The sequence below is a fragment of the Psittacula echo genome, assembly GCF_963264785.1.
Source record: "Psittacula echo genome assembly, chromosome: 2".
Classification (NCBI taxonomy): Eukaryota; Metazoa; Chordata; class Aves; order Psittaciformes; family Psittacidae; genus Psittacula; species Psittacula echo.
This window is the reverse complement of record NC_137737.1, coordinates 44684623-44702226: the sequence shown is the minus strand read 5'-3', so window position 1 is coordinate 44702226 and position 17604 is coordinate 44684623. Positions and strand designations below refer to the sequence as shown.

Here is a 17604-nt window from a genome sequence, read left to right as displayed (position 1 = left end):
CTAGTTTTAGAATATCCTGAGTTCTGTAGGTGGCCGTGATGGCTACCAGATAGTTTATGAAATACAGAGGAATAAGATCCTATTTAAAAAAAAAAAAAAAAGAGACTCCCCCAATACCCACCACTTTTGTAATAACAACATGCTTTTGGCCATTTGGTTTTCTAAAACACCCTTACAAATCAAATGGAAACCTAAGGGCAAGCATATGTGAATGAGTACAAAAGATTTTGAATACATGCTTCCTCCAAAACAGAGCCTGACATGCCTCATTCTCATACACTACAGGTTGATCTGCTGAGGATTACATTTCAGCGTTCGCAATTTACACTAATTAAAGAGTTCCCAACTGTAACAGACACTGTCCACTGAAGTACTCAGCAACAGTCACATAGGTTTTGCAGAACTGCATTAATTGCTCCAGAAACCTACACCATCTATTATTACAGCAGAGATAATCATAAGCCTTATTTAAACTCAAAACTGTTGATTTGATTTTTTGGTAGTGGATATTTCCCTTCTCTATAGTAGTCTTGCTTGGAAGAGGACAACGGGGAACAGAGAAGACAAAAATACCCTATAGCTCTGCATAGCCCAAAATCTTGACACTTTTTTGACAGCTAGATGAGATAGCATGACAGAGTTCACTACTGCATCCAGGAAGGAGAGCAACATTGCACTGATGCCTTTAATTTCTCATAAGAGCTATTCGATTCTAAGATAATGAAGTAAACACGAGGCTTTTAAAAAATTGACTCTGAGGCACATAGAATGATAGAATGGTTTGGGTTGGAAGGGACCTCAAAGACCGTCTAGTTCCAATCCCCTGTCATGGGCAGGGCCACTTTCAGCTAGACCAAGCTGCTCAAAGCCCCATGCAACCTGGCCTTGAACACTTTCAGGGATGGGCAGCCACAACTACTCTGTACAACCTGTTCCTGTGCCTCACTATCCTCACAGTAAAGAAGTTCTAATGTCTAACCTAAATCTCCCCTCTGACAGCTTAAAGAAGTAATCCCTTGTCTAAGAATGAAGCACATTCCTGGTCACAGAAAAGGAATTCCACAAAATTGGAGTCACCAGGATTCACATAGGGGCTACAACACATAGAAAAGATGTCAACAAACAGTATCTCAGGTAACAAAAATACATACTCTAATTCTTCTACTGCAGAAACACACTTCTGTTCCAACTATAGAAAACAGCAGACAAATAAAACTGAGGTAACTACCCTAGTTCAGCACAGAACTCTGAGCAACAGCAAATCACTGTAAAACCTCTGATCTTCCACATCTCAACAGCATTGTGTTTGCCAAAGTTTAAGGCAGGAGTTGGCCATTAGGATTCAAGAAACCAAAACTGGGGAAAGGATACAAGAAAGCATCTTCCAGACTTGTATCCTCCAACCACCTCATTTTGCGTCAAGCACTGAACCTTAGTTTGTACCAGGCCTTCTGTAATTTCATAGCTTATACATCAGATATTTTACAGAGGAGGCATTAAGGTCTTGCTGCCCCCTCCTCACTACAATCAGCAAACAAAAAATCACTTGTGCACAAGAAGTTTTAATATATGTTGTATTTTGAGTCAAATTCATTGATAAATAACATGTCCTGAACTTGGGATTTCAACAAAGAAACAACAAAGCAATCCTAAGTATCAACCCAAACTCTGTTAAAATTGAAAGATAATGCTGCAGCCTAAATACCACAGAAAACAGCAAGAAGAACTATCTGCCAAAAGAATATTTTTCTCTATTACCTAAATACCTTTAAGATAACAAAACCTGTATTTCCTACAATTCCTTCTGATTAAGTGAAGCTGAGCTTTCACCTGTTTTACCACTCTGTGTCTGGTATTCTGCAACCTCCCAAACCTGTCCTGAAAACCAGTCATAACACAACACTGTAGCCAGGTCAGATCAGGCTGGTCCAAGGCAGCAATAACCTTACTCAGTATGACATGTAATGATTAAAAAAAAAACCAACCAACCAAACAAACAAACAAAAAACACATAAAAGAGCAGTTCTAGATTTTTTTTTAATTCATATTCATAAATGCAACTTCCCTAAGCTGCATTAATATGCAACATATTGCTTTCAGTAGTGCCAATTAAGTCATGGTTGTTGAAAGATTTGTAAAATATGTAGCTACCTCCTTCCCCCATAAAAGAACTCACTTTCTTATTTTTACTCAAATGCCTTTGCATGACCTACCAGCAACTACCTTCCTTCCCACCTGTGACTGCAGAAACTAGTGGCTTCCTACTATAAACCACAGTGATCACATGGGGCAAGGAAAGAGGCAAAAAGAAAAACTCCACGGATCCCCTCTCAATGAAACTAGCCTGGAACATATTTTAGCTGCCACCATCTACAGACTATGCACTGTTAAAGATTGTTAACTAAGCTTTTGTTGTATCACCAGCTTTTCTCATAAGCAGCTACAGTCTTCAGTGTCATAAAAAGCTCATATGATCATAGAAACAATTCTGAACTGCAAAATAAAAATGCACGTAAAGTGAATTAACACTGCTGTCAAGGGAGCAACATCTGTGGAGCTCTGTGGTATAACTGGTCTCAAAAACCACTCTCAGTTGTTTCTTTTTTCTTTAGAGGGCAGGGGGCAGACTTTATTAGAGGAGAGGAAGGGAGCAAAAGTAGTATGCATGAAGTACACATTTTGAGCAAGGGGTTTCCTTTATGGAAAAATCAATCCATGAGACTGGGGAACAGTTGGTGTGTGAAGTGCAGCTAAAAGGAGATCTTCAAGGGACACGGTCCATACCACAGATGGAACTACCATCCAGAACAGCCCCAGTGAGACCTGGCAGCAGCAGACAGAATGAGAAAAATAACACAAGGGAGGTTACTCAAAAGTATTCCCATTTTATTTATCACAAGTTGCAATTTGTACATTTTGCTGCTAAAGCATGTATTTCCAGAGCCCACTTAGGTTGTATCCACAGTGACATATTGAACAGATTCCGACAAGCAAGGCAGACTAAAACAAGTATCAATTATTCTAAGAGTCTTCTTTAAAACTAAGTACCTTAGGACAAGCATTGCACGTTTTAACAATACTTCCATGTTCTATATACCAAATTGTTTTTATGCTGACTTGCCAGTTAGTTTGGAAGCTCCTGTATATCAGTAGCTGTCTTCATTTCCTGAACAGATGCAATTCAGGAAGATCTTCCATTTAGCCCAAATGAAAGTAGTGCACCTTCTTTTTCTTTTTTTCTTTTTTCCTGGCAAGAACACCTTTTAGATGTTGCATGCCATGAAACAAACACACAAACCTTTTTGAAAGCCAGAACTGGAAGTTAGGAGGGCAAGAGCAGCCACTACTGCTTACACAGTAAATTGTAGACAATTGAGAGGTTTGGGTTTTTTTTGGTCCCAGATTCCTATAGTGGGTAAGTATAGCTGTCAAAAACCTTGATAGGATTCAGGATTCCTACTTATTTTTCCTGCTACTGTGCTTCTGCACACACACTTGTACCTCTGCTTGATCCAGCTCACTACAGCTTTATATTTTATATCCTTCTCCAACATCTGGATTCCCTCTGTCTCGGTCAGCCATGTTTCTGGCCCAATTTCCTTTAAATCTGTATTAGCGTATCTTCTGAAAGATTTGATAAACCCAACACGCTTATGAAGGGAAGATTATGTAATCCTGTAACTAATCAAAACATTAGAAATAAAAAATTGAAAAGAAAGAAAAAGGAGAAGAAAAAACCCACACGCATGTGTATGGTGAAAATGAAACTGAGCCATCATGCTGTTACTCTCTTCCTTCACCCCCACGTATACAGCTATCAGAAATAGCAAGCTGTACATCATCCATTCAGCTCATCACCATTTTCCTCCTAGAAGGATCTTCAGCACTACTCTGTAAAACACCTAGGAATACTTTTGACAGTTGAAAAAAAATTAAGTTTATTTTACACCCATTAACATGATCATAAACCAAAGGCTACTCTCTCCATCTCGCCAATACAGATATCCTCCATGGCAGGCTTGTCATTTTTTGCTTTATAATGGAGTCATTTTATTGTATGCAAGAAGCCTGAGGCATTTTGTACAGTCCATTACTCTTTGCTGCCCACATTCAGATGGCTAATCTGCTATCAGCCAGAAGCTTGACAGACGAAAGGAAAAGGCAGGAAAACAGCACACAGAGTTGCACATTCACACACATTCAGCTACAAAGTGTTTCAACGGTAGACCAAAGAACCAACAAGACAGAGGTTTGACTGCAGTTCTACTTAAAGTTTCTGTGGTTGAAGGAAGAGGTACAAGTCCTTTAAAGGCAGATAGGCTGGGAAGACGTCAACGAAAAAAGAAAAAAAAAAGAAAAAAAAAAAAAACCAACCAAAAAAAAAACCAGGGCAGCTTGATTAGGGTGTCTATTAAGACTATTAAGATACATTAAGGCACAAGCCTGGAATGCTTTACTCAGTAAGTGAGCATCTTAGAACTCGAAAAGTTACAAACATCTTTCTATTCTGAGGATTTGCTAAAAGACCTTCAAAATGCTTAAAAAAATATTAGAAAGATGAAGGAAGGGCTAAGTATAAGCACTGTAAACTATTAAATAAGACATTTGGCAAGTTTTCAATTTCAGCACCTGTGTTTTCTTACCTGCTCAGAAAAAAACTCAAGATTTTTAAAGAAGATGCATATTCTTTCCTATATCCCAAACTATTCTGATGCCATACATATGCAAAACAAATGCAGTGAAATAATTTGCATATCATATATCATACTGCATTACAGGCAGCTTTTTTTTTTTCTTTTAAGAGGTTGGGGTAATTAAATGGAGAAGGCTTGCAGCTTCATACCAAAATAACCAAAACACCCATATTTTCCAGACTTCTTAAGTACCTTACTTATTTTGTTTCATCTTAGCAGAGTCACAGCAATATAAGCAAAAAGATTTTTTAAGCATCAGACCTACAGGCGACACTTTGCTTCAAATACTCTGTAAGAATTTTCTGTCAGGATCATAAACCTCTGTTGTGAGTCATGATTTTTATTCAACCAATTCTATCTGTATGCTTTGCAGGTAGAAATCTAAAATTCTCCCTCTTGTTTAAACTGCCTTAGCTCACAGAAAGTCTGCCACTAGTTTCAGTCACTCACGTGCTGAGGTACAAACCTGGCTCATCCTTTTAAAAAGTCCCTCTCAATCACGTAACTACCACATCAGCTATGCAGGCTGATCCCTGAAAGCATGATTAATCACATGATGAAATACAGAGAACTACAGCATGTTATACTGCATTATGTGTCACTGGAACTATTTCCCTTTTCCTATGCTACAACTACCAATTCAATTTTGCTTCTCATTTCTGTTTAAATTATTATTTCACTTCTGTGCAGAAAGAATCTCCTAGCATTTTGACTGCAATGTAGAACTGATTCTCTCTCATGTTCACTATTTGTTATAAGACATATTTAGAGTTTCAGAAAAACAGTATGTCAGTCAATTTAAAAATCTGGAAAAAGTACAAGGCAAGCCTTCCTATGAAGGGCAGAAGTTGTGAGAATAGAATCTCCCATAGAACTAGTCTCTGTGATTTTAGTATCATTACAACACTGTTACTAACTACAGAAGGTTTCCTTGTGTTACTATATGGAGCAACCAAGCCAACTTAATAGGTTAAATTATTTGATATAACTATACATATGTGTGTCCACAAAACAAATTCCTATTGTAAATGCAAATTCACTCTCAGCCCTCAGTAGCAAGAATGTATCAAAATAGGTTGTTACAAGTCATTCAACAATCTGTTCCTATCTACATTTTAAAGTTGGTAAGAACAGTGTTTTCTTGTTGCCTTTGAGTCACAGAAGTTCTGAAATCCTCCATGAGTCTTGTTCTGCAGGACAAGTACTTCTTTCCTCTTGTGGCCATCTGCAGCACCTCCCCAACCTCAACAACAGCACCATCCCTGGCGGTACTCTGCAACCTTATCTTTCTCTCCCACATGTACAAGGTAAAAGGGAAAAAAATACTACATTTGCATATGTAATTATGGTGTAGTTCAGCAGTGTGCAAAAAATTACTGGAAGTTGAGAACAGATATGCCCAATGACCACACCTTAGTTTTTCAAATGAAAATGCTTTGCAAGGAAGGGGAAGGGACAGCAGTAGGGAAGGAAGCCAGTCATTACAGCTCCAAATCTGCTTCAAAGTCCTTATGCACCACCTCATGCTCTTTGCAGGGCCAACTGTACCTAGGTCCTTCCTGTGAACAATAACACAAGAATGAATCCAGTAGTATGTGACTAGTTCTACTTTGCTTGAATTTACCAAGCAGCTGTACCAGGAATAACAGGGGGAAAAAAAAAAAACAACGAAAGGCTATGGAAAGACATAAACAAAACAGACGACTAAACAGGTTACAGATTCTGAACAGTATCTCTTTTTTCAAGTCTAGAACTTCACATGACTAATAGCAGGTAGCATACAGTATATTAAGAGAAAGAATAAAATGGATTAGAAGGTAGGAAGAAGGAAAATCTGATGCATACCTGAAAGGACACAAGGCAGGAATTCCACATGGCATTGAGAAAAACTGTTTTAAACCAAGTGTATTTAAGGAAAAAGGGACAACTCATCTCCCTAAGTTTTTGGGCATTAAGAAAAGCTATGTTACACTTTGGGAGGGGGAATGTTAGGAAACAAACAAAAAACCCAACCTGCCTCTTTAGGTCCAATCTACCAGTTTAGCAAAAAGCAACCTGATCCCTGTAATTAAGGTCTGATTTTTCTGTTCTTTTTGCACTTTTTCAGATGTAATAGATTTCCCCAGGATCTTTTCAATCATGCAACATTTGTGATGTTTTGCATTTTCATATTGCTTTCTCCTATACACACGCCGTGGACAGATGTCTCTACAAAATGGAACAGAAACTGCCCTCAGTGTCTGTCAGTTGTCTGTCAGACAGAATTTAAAAAGGAGTGTTTGCTGAAATAATGAAAACATTTCATATCACAGTGACTGAAGGTGTTCCCTAGTGTCACTGGCTCAAGTAGCATTTGATCCTAACGAGGATAGGCACACCAGTTCATAGGTAAAAATACTCTCTCTACCACATCAGACTCTTTTAACCCCTTTATTTCAAGTGTCATCTGAAAGTCACTCTCAGGATCATGGTGAAACGCCATGTTTATAATCTGTTTATCTCCAATGCTCTTGCCAGCTCCTCCAACATTCCTGATCTAACACTTTACTTGCAACATGCCAAAAAACTGAAGAGCTTGCAAAAGACAAAGGATATCTGCATAAAATACAAAAACATACTTAAAACCACTACGCAAAACTATGTAGTTACCTAGATAGTTAAGGAAGAGTTGTTTCTTCTCCTTCTGATATACTTCAATATCATATGGGGTTCTTAGCATTTAAATAAGTAATTTTACATGCTCTTTCACACAAGAAGGACTCCTACTCGTACTCACAGATCTGAAGCAGGTAAGATGGAATGTCATCTCAGCAAGGACAGAATTTCTCTATTTTACTCTCAGTCACAATTGAGCCTCCTAACATACCCAGAGGAATACATTCATCATTAGACATATTTATTTGCTTTACACAGTTCTCCAAAAATAGGATAGATTGAACACACTGAAGGCAGAGCAACAAGGGAGATGTTACCAAACAGAAAGCAAACATTTGTAAGCGAAGCAACAAAGGATGCCACATTTCAGGTTTTAACCTTTGGGTGACAGCAGCTGTTAACCAAACTGCTTCACAACAACGGGGGTAAAGTCCTCACATCAAGGAGATTGTGACAGCTGGGAATGACAGCTGAAAAGGACAGAACTGAAACAGGCTGCTTCCAAACAAGATTGACTTCTCAAAGATGAGAAAGCATATTTTTAGTTAACTTCTGTTGCTCTGAAAAAACATGTTAAAATAAAAGATATAGTTACATTACAGTAATGGCATCAGAAACAAGCACAGAGCAAGGCAGAGTAAAAAAACAAACAAACAAACAACAAAACAAAAACAAACAAAAAAAAAAAAAAAAAAAAAACAACCCACCTCCTTTCTTCCCTATTTGGGGTTCCTTTGGCTACAAATGTGCAAGACAAAAAAACCTGGCTAAAAAGTTCAGCACTAACCAACTAAAACATGTGAATCACTGCCTGGCTGCTCCACATGTGAAGATACAAACTTAACAAGTTCCTTCTTTCTGCTCTACCATTACTTATCCTCTTAACCTATGAATGTAAGCTGTCAGGTACTCACACAAGGAACCAGATGTATAGGCCCAAATACAGAAAGAGAAGATCCAACATATTTTTACTGCCTGAAAGGTGCTTACATACTGTGGTGATAGGAGTAGTATTTTTCTTAGGAGTACTAAAATAGATACATAAAACTATGCTGCATTTAACTGTAGTTAGTATTCCATTGTCAAGTCCCATTCTTCTTGACTGGGCTTTCCATTTTCCTTGACTGTCACACAGGAATAATACTTACCTATGCAAAAACCAGAACAAGTAGATTATTAAATAAACAAACTGGGGCTCAATACAAAAGGAAAACTGAAAAAAAACCCTACTCTTCCTTTAAAAGTGGAGGGCAAGCAAAGATTAAAAAGCTGCAACTGTGAACAATTTTTAAAAATATCCAGCTTCTGTTACCCTTTCCAATAACTTAAAAATAAGACTCCAGGAATTGGACAGCCACAAAAGCAAACCAAGACTAAGAAATACCCATGCACTTGATAATTAGCTCAAGAAATTGGGTCAATCATAGAATTAGAAGCAATGGCAAACAACTTTCTAATGGAACATGGAAGCAAAAAGCCTTACAGAAAACACACAAAACCCCCTACAACCCCACCCCACCCCAGCAATTCTAGTGTTTCAAGGCATCACCTAGTCAACTGAGGTCAAAACTACTTCCCACTGTGATCTTCTCATGCAACAGATGGGGGACCAGTTTCTTCACTCCCTGGAAGGCCACCAAGGTCAACCAGATATAAAGTATACAACCTTCAGTGAGAAGCAGATTACTCCCTTCCCTATACTCCACCCTCCCTCCTTCCAACACATGCTATTTGCCTCACCCATGCACCCCTGCCCACTCATTACCTCCATCTCTCTGCTCTCCATGGTCTGCTTGGGTTTTTGTTGGGGTTTTTTTTTTTAATAATTTTTGTTATTAAGTATTTCACACAGGGAATTTTTGTTTTAAGGAAGACTTATGCTTTCTTAATTTTCTAGCAATCATGTTCAAATAGCAGAAATACTAGCCGTATTCTGAGTCTCTTCTTTCATCATTACTGTCCGAAGAACACCAATATCTGATTAAATCATCTCTGCCCAGGTATTAAGTTCTAAGAAAACAATCTTCTAAATACCCCATACAGTGAAGGAGGGATGTTGAGGTTAACAGAATAGGTGTTAAGTCAATTTCCTCCTGGTGTGTTTTACTTTTGTCTACCCACACACCACTGAACTTAAAATTTGGGAATACAAAAAACATCCAAAGACAAAACTCTACTTCTCTAGCACATCATTACATAAACACTAACTATGAAGACAGGAAACATCACCACTGAAGATACTATCTTAATACTATTTAAAAATAACTAAAGAGAAAAACCGAGTTTTGCATCTTGCCCCTTGTTTGCTGAAAATGCAAGCATTTCAAGACAATAAATATGAAAGATCTTAAATACTTATACAGAAAGGAATAGTAACTGCTGAATGATAAATCTGTTCTTTCTCTTTAAGGCTCTAGATCAAGCCAAATGCACTCGTAGTCCCAAGGATTAAAAATGGATTGAGACTCAGTCTTGCTATGGACTTCCTGTGTGACCTTGGGTAAGTCACTTGAGAATTTAGTTCTCAAAAATAACAGGCCTATTATAGCTGCCAGAATGAAGCACCAAAGTTTCTGAGACCACAGGTGCAAGCCAGGTCCTGTTTACATGCCCATAACAGAGAAGACCCTACCTAGTGAGTTCTCTTGAAAACAACAGGTAAGTATGACCAGAACTTCAGGAATATTAAGCAACTGAAAGTTCATCTGGAACTGTACTTTGAAAATTGGTATGAAAGCCTACATCAACCCAGAATTATTTCCATTTTTCAAGCTCTTGTTTGGTGATTTGTGTGAAACCTATCATAAGTAGAATATGATCTCCAGAAATGCAGGAAGTACTGTTAAATATTGGATTTACAGTGAGTGAAGCACACCATATTCTAATCAGCTTGCAATATCAACTAGTTCGAGTTTTTGAAATTACTACAAACAGCTAATGAGTTGAACGCCATGAGCTTATATTTTTGGTAAATAAAAATGACTGTATTTAGAAATAGGGATTCTTAAGAGCCATTTGGCTAGATACCGTACTTCCAGCAGTTTCCCTGCAATAGGGTGCAGTTGCTCAAATATCAGCTAAAAAAAGCAAGCAAAACCTCACAAGCCAAGCTTCACAGAGGTTGGTTTTATTTCTTTAGCATAGTAAGTGTGTCCCATGCACGTTAAAAATGTCTGCCATCCCTCACTGGCATTTTAAACCCTATTATAATAGATATTTCCACATGAAGAAAAGCACTGCACTGGTATTTTTACTTCAGTTCTGCTTCTCCACCTACCATTGAAAAACTTCTGTAAGAAATGAAAGGTTAATACCACCACCTGAGTCCCAGCAGGCAAGGAGGCAGAGGATGGCTGTAGAACCCTTTCCCACTGCACTGCTGATAAGGGAGCTCACTTGCAGAGAGCAAGGAGCTAACCACAGTCAGTAACAATGATACTAACAGGACCTGTAACAAAGCCAAAAGTCCACAGAAAGACTCAATGGGGAGAGACTACTTGATATAAGAGAAAATATTCAACAAAAAAATTTGGGCTGAGCTCATCTAAGTCAAATCCTCAGACTTTCAACCAGAAAGTTTAATCTGAGTGACTTCTACGATCAGGAAGTCCAAGTCAGAGGGAAAGTTTCATTTACTCGCTACTTTTCATCAACCACTGCAGCATCACATTTACCAGAGTCCCATAAGTGAGTAAAACTGTTTCAGGCAACTAATTACCTTAAAACACCCTGCTTCGCAATTGTTAAAATAATAAGCACTGGTTACTGAGAGAAAAATTAAGAGATAATGACATTTTAAAGCATATTCTCGTTATATTTCAGTAGTTAACATTAAAATAGAAGTATTACTTGTTTATATGAGGGAAGATTTCCCTGGTCTCGAAACAGTTAATTCAGCTGTCCATGTAGACCTGGTCACTGTGCCTGGAATTTTAACTCAGGCTACATTCCTCAATTCCCAAATTGCAAATTTAAATTAATGCTGGAGTTAAAACATGATACCTAGTGAAAAGAAAGGCATGGGGCAAGAGAAGAAAGGCAGGACAAGGAATGTTGTATCCCAAGCGTCACTAACACCTGACATCCTGCCAGTAGTTAACACCTTGGAGCTAACAGAACTATGCCATGCCTCTTCCTTATTCAAAGGCACTTACAATCTTCTTAAAGTCCTTCCCTTTGCAACTAAACTTAATATGAAATTATTATCTAATAAAAATAAAGAGAGGAAATCTCACTGTAAAGCAAGTGAACTAGCACTCCAACAAGCCAATCTACCTAACCTTTTAGTAACGAACTCACTCTTACCAGGGGGTAAAAAAATGCCTACCTCATGTATACTTCTCCTCATGTATACTTGACAGTATGCAGAGTTTACTCAGTTTCATTCATTATTCTTTTTACCATTAAATATGCATCTGAAAACCTGAGGGCACACTTACTTTTCAGAACACAAATATAAAAGGTTGGCATCTTTTTAACCCTCTAGTAAGGAAAGTTTTAAGTATTTTGCTCATTTTACTTGTTTCACAGCATTGCTAAAGAACAAGATGTGTTACTTTTAGTTTTGCTATTTAATAAGAATTAAGACAACCCTATAATATACAGGAGAAATGCTAAGAAAGCTACTAATCCTGATCCTGCAAGCAACTTAGAATATGAAAATCTTTGCTGAATCTATTTAAAGTCCACACAGGATTCACGTAGCGTGGCAATGCAGATGACTGGAGAAAAAAAAAAAAAAAAAAAAAATCACATAGCTCTTTTCTCCTCGTCATTTCTCTACCAAAAGAGAGGGAGAAGGAGAAAAGGTAGATAGGAAGCGACACTGCCAAGCAGTGCTATGTTTCTGCTTTGTCAGAATGGTGTTATTGTCCCAATACTGCTAACTCCTTCGCTGTATGGGGTGTTTGTGTATTGATCAGAAGTAAGGACAATGACACAGGATAGTTTTCTTCAGGTAAGAAGTACTAGATTTTCTTGTAAGTGGAGGCTTTAATGGCAGCACCAATCGGCTTTTTTGCTGATCTCCTATAGGGGCCAATAAACAAGGTAGAAAATGAATCAGCTCTAGAGTTAAGAAAAGACAAGAGTGTCTTTCCAGCTGCAGTTAATGCATCAGGATGGAAGCTCTAAGTCCTAGCTCCCGAACACGGGGATGGGGGTTGGTGGGTAGAAAATAAAGTTTACAGTAGAAGAACAGCTGAGTTAAGTTTATCAACAGATAAACAGAAGGAAAGTTTACAGTGAAACAACTCGATGCCATACCATTAACTGGTATACTGGATGTCGAGTGCAGTCTCTCTCTAATAATCTCACATTCTATGGGAAAGTGGAGGAAAAAGGCAACTGAAAAAGCAGAAATTTGATCTAGTATATATTACCAACAAGCCAGCTGCTGAAGCATCTCCTGTATGCTGATCTCTCATTAACAGAAGATACCTATAAAAGCAAAGTGCATTTAGAGACTTAGGGGAAAAAAAAAAAATACACACACGCACAAAAAAAAAAAGGCTCATACTTATCCAAAGGTTAAACAGTTAACATTTTTCTAGTCATTTTCAGTGAAAAAAATCATTTTCTAAGTCAAACATAAACCCACTGCTGAGAAATCTCTATTATCCAGAATCTATTATTTAACCAATCCTGATGCTTCAATGCACAATGACTGAAGTTGGTTTTAATTCCTCAAAAAAAAGAACCAAACCCAGCCTAAGACAAGCCATTCTACAGCACAGAACTAGTTGATAAAGACTTGGAGATGTTTTATAATGAAATGGGTGCAACAATGAGGTCCAAAAGTGATGAAGATGAAAGACACCTGAAACGATACCACATCTTATACACCTTTTGTTTTCTGTGAGCAATACATGCTGCAAGCAAAACGTTCTGTGCTAAACAGCCTGAAATCTGGTTTTCTAACATTAAGCACAAAGGAAAAACACTGACAGCAAGCATGGTAAATAAATCCCTCCCTTGAGAATAAAAGCAGCAGACAGGAGGGGGCTGACATGCATGCAGGAGAAAACTAAACACCATCTTTTTTTCTACCTGCACAAGTTGCCATTTGCTGCAGCAATCAAGAATCTCCTTTCCACGTTGATTTCAAAAACTAGGGTTTCAGAAAATTTCTCTCCCAAGTCATCTGTTGATATGCTTTATGAGTATCATATTCATATCACTGGATCTTTAAGAGAAAAATCCATTTCTTTCCTGTTCAGGTAAACATGTTTACAGCTCCTGCACACACACTGGGTGGTTCAGACTCGCATGTCACACACATGTCGTCAGCAACAAGAAAAGCCCCTTTCTCTGATCATCAACATTTTTAATAAGGCAGAGAGTAAAGCACTTTCCAAACTTACCTTTAGCACAGCCAAATCATGAGCTAAATATAAATATTTACACTAGGACAAGGAATTAATATCATGAGCGTGCAAAGAAAAATACTCGCTAGAAAACGCACAGAACAAAATAAGAAAACCCTCCTAAGTTCAAAGCGATCAGATCAACTCGTCGGCCCCTGGAGAGGCCGTTATTTATCACCAAGCTACGCCCGGCAGAGTCAGGATTAGAGAGGAGAGGCACCGATCGTGACTCGGAGCTATTTCAGAGACCGTTCCCTGCGTCTCGGGGAAAACGCCTCGGATAGCAAGCGAAAGCCTTCCTATCTGTGACCCTGCACAGGAAATGCCACACAAAACCTAAGATTGCCAAGGAAGGTTACAAAATCTCCTGCTTTACACCCTATTGAGAAGAGTCGCTACGAGAACCCAACTACTTCTCCATTTTACAGAAAACAAGTAGAGAGTGGGTGTTATGAGCGTTTATTCCCCCCGCCGTATACCTTTCAAACGCATCTTAAAGTAACCCACGTACCAAAGGGGAAAAAAAAAAAACAAACCAACCAAACACAAACCCACCCCACGGCAACCCTTCAGTACGAAATGTAAATGTAATTCCTTATATAGACTGCAACAGCCGGTCGCACACGCACGGAGCGGGGGCCCCCGGCCAAACCGTTACCACCCATTATTATACAAACAGGTACCTCCGAAGCCAGAGGAAAGGCAAGAAACTTCGCCGCCCGCCCTCTCCGCCCGGGAGCAGCCCTCCCCTCCCCACCGGGACCGGGGAGGCAAGCACGGCCGCGGGGCGCCGCCGGGGACCAACTCTCGGCGGAGAGGGGAGGTGGCAAAAGAGGCGAGCGGGCGGCGGGGCTGCCGGCCCCCTCCCGCCGGCCCGGGGCGGCCGCGCAGCGCTGCCCTCGCGCGAATCGCTGCCCGCTGTGGCGACAGTGCCTCCCCCACCACCGCCAGCTCCGCTCCCCGGGTGTGCCCCCCCTCCAAACCCTCCCGCCCCCCGGTGACGGCTGGCGTCCCCCACCGCCTCTCCCCGAAAGCGAACGCCAGCCCGCCCCGCGGCGCCGGGCCGGGAGCGAGGAGCCGGTTCGCGGCCGGGAGAGCGAGGGGAACTCCAGCGGGCGCTCCCCGGCGGGCGGCGGGGCGATCCCGCCCGCGAGGCCGAGGGGGAGGCGGGCGGGGAGACCCCACTCCGCCGGGGCGCGCAGGTAACAAGTTTCGGAGTTAGGACTACAGAGGCCGGCCGGGAGGAGAGAGATGCCCTACCGCTCCCCGCGGGGGTTCGGTGTCCCCGCCCGGGCCGGAGGGCGGCGGCGCGGCTTGGGGGCTCCCCGAGTCCGCTCCCCGCAGCGGCGGCGGGGCGGTCGCGGGGCGTGTGGGGGAAGACAGCGTGTAACGGTCCCGGACAGGCGGCGGAGTGCGGACGCACCGCTAGGCGGAGGAGGGAGGCAGGCAGGCAGCGAAGCGAGGGAGGCACCAGGTAGCGGATATAACGGTGCGGAGGGAGCCGGGCTCCCGGCGAGGAGCGGCGGGGGAATTACTTTCGCGCCCGCCCGACCTCCCCTCTCCGCGCTCGGGACGGCTCTACCCGACCCCCGCCCCAGCCCCACCGCCGCCCCAGCGCGGCCGGGCCACTGCCCCGCGGGCTGACTGACCGTTATTGCGCCTCGGGTTCGCCTGCTTCCTGCGCTTACACCTGGGGCCATCCGCCATGATCCTCTCGCTTGTGTCTAAATGCTCCAGTCACCTCCTCCCCCGCCCTCCCCCCTCCCTCGCCTCCCCTCCCCCCCGGACCTGGTTTACGACACTGGGTGGTTTTACTTTTACATCACCTTCCTACACCTAGTGCTCGGCCGGAACCTTGTTGCCAGGGGAGACGGGTGCTTTACGGCAGGACGTTTTGAATGGCGGCGGGGGAAAAGTTGCGGCTGCAGGTGCTGGCAGCAGCGGCCGCGGCACCGCCCGGAGACCCCCACCCCCAAGCCGCCGGGGACGCGTCCCCCCCAATCCGGTCCATCCGCAGGCGGTAGCAGGGGGGGTTCCCCGCGGGGTGAAGACGGCCGAGGGGGCGGGAGCCCGGGGGAGCGGCGGAGGGGGATTCCTCCGTCGGCGCGGCCCACCGGGGTGTTCCTCCCGTCTAGCATCGCCGTGTTGAGGGACCGGTCCGCTGCCAGGTGTCTCCTGCCCTGTTACCTCTCGGCCTCCTCGGCGCACTCGACGGGCAGCCGTTCGCAGGTACAGCTACAGCGGGGCTGCCGGGCCCGCTTCCCCTCGCCCCCGCGCCGGGCACCTGTCTCCGGCGTTGGAGCAGAGATGGGACTGTCCCCGCCACAGGATCCGCTCTTCCCCCGCCACTGCAGCCTGTGCCCCCGCGGGCTCTCTTACCATAACCCGGGCGGGCGGACGGGCAGACAGCGGAGCGGTGTGGTGTGGGCGCGGGCTGATCCACGTGGGGAGACGGCGATCTGGTGTTACAGGTCTAATCAAGAGGCAAACAACTGGACGAGAGTGACGCTGTTCTGGCACCCTGTGTGAAATCTGACATTCTGGGCCTTTCCTTAATAATATTTTCTACTTTTATGATGAGGTGAGGTACAAAATTCTATGCTCTAAAAAATAAAGAGGGAAGAGTGTATTTTTTTCACAGATAATTAATTAACAACTGTGTTTGGGCTTATGTATTAAAAATTGAAACATTACCTTTCAACACTCATACTATTTGAGTTTTATTTCAGGCAATAAAATAATTTGGTAAGTTTCCATTTGTTTCTAGGCTTTCTTATTTCTTTTCTCTTTTTCTTTTTTTTTTTTTTTTCCCCTTATCCTTTTATGATTCTGTAGAATTTATAGTTCTGTGCTGCTGGAGAATCATTTTATCCAGACAAATTTCAGTGGCAGTGCTTTTGTTAATGGGATACTTTTATTAAGTAATTGATATACTACTGAATTTGGGTATGTTTCAGCTATTCTACTTTGTTTCTGCGTACTATATGTTCACACACTGTAACACAGGACCTCATATCGTGGAAGCACCTCATCTCAGAACATGTCTCTAGAATATGAACTACTGAACACTGGCAGTTTGTGGAAGTACCTGGCAGCTGAAGCTTCCCCAAAAGTCAGTACAAGCAGAAACACTTAGGCATTAGGCTGGGCATTAGCTGAGGGTACTGAACCCCAAATACAAGGTTTGCCAAGAACCACGACATGAAACCAACTACAAGGTAAAAAAGAAATGTCAGCGAAATTTGGGTGGGTGAATCACAAAATTTAAGGCAGAATGTCAGTTTTGTCCTGCTTTAATAGTTCAACATCCTTGCCTGTCAAGATTTTGTACAGAAAATACCTGTGGCTGTGAAACTACTTGCAAACAAGGCCTTAAGGTGTTCTGGAATTGTTTGACATTTTTATGATTTAGTGGATGAATTTAACCAAAACATCATGTGCAGGATTTCATGCCAAGTTTTTACTTCCTTAAAATTTGTCATGTTTTAGAAGTTAGTTGCAAAAAATGACATATCTGTAAATATTTTTGTATATTTGTAACAATATTCCCCTGCATGCCCACCCAGAATTGCAGGCTTCTCTTTAAGTGACTTTGAAGTAGCTTGTTTTTATTGAGTTTTGTCACTTCTCACCTCTGAATAAGAATTCTTGTCTCTTCATTGTGAACAATTTATGTTTTCCTAACAGAATGAGGAAAGAAAGAGTCTCCTGGTGTTTTTCAAATGGCCACAGTGGCTGTTTGAGCATTAGTCTTTTGAGATTTCCAAGCAGCTAGGAGAAACCAGTGACAACTCTAGCTGCTTATTAGTTTTGAAGAGCAGAAATGAAACTGGCAGGAGCATTGCTTGCTCTACACTGCTATGGTTTTGATAAATGAGAAGAGAAAACCA

The 17604-nt window shown here is 41.8% G+C and overlaps 1 protein-coding gene across 4 annotated transcripts in view; it reads right to left on the bottom strand.

Moving 5' to 3' along the window:
- Window positions 1-17398, bottom strand: part of ZEB1 (zinc finger E-box binding homeobox 1) — a 129353-nt gene extending 111955 nt beyond the window's left edge. Inside the window, exons 1-2 of one of the 4 annotated variants that reach the window (XM_080610073.1) lie at window positions 15364-17398; window positions 12731-12788 (exon numbers count right to left, since the gene is read on the bottom strand). In XM_080610073.1, coding sequence (XP_080466199.1) covers window positions 12731-12788; window positions 15364-15414 — 109 coding nt within the window. In that variant the 5' untranslated portion in view covers window positions 15415-17398. Of the gene's footprint in view, window positions 1-12730; window positions 12789-14397; window positions 14967-15363 lie in introns of those variants that run through there. The other 3 variants (XM_080610075.1, XM_080610074.1, XM_080610076.1) reach the window with 3 other exon arrangements.
- Between the last annotated feature and the right edge of the window lie 206 nt (window positions 17399-17604).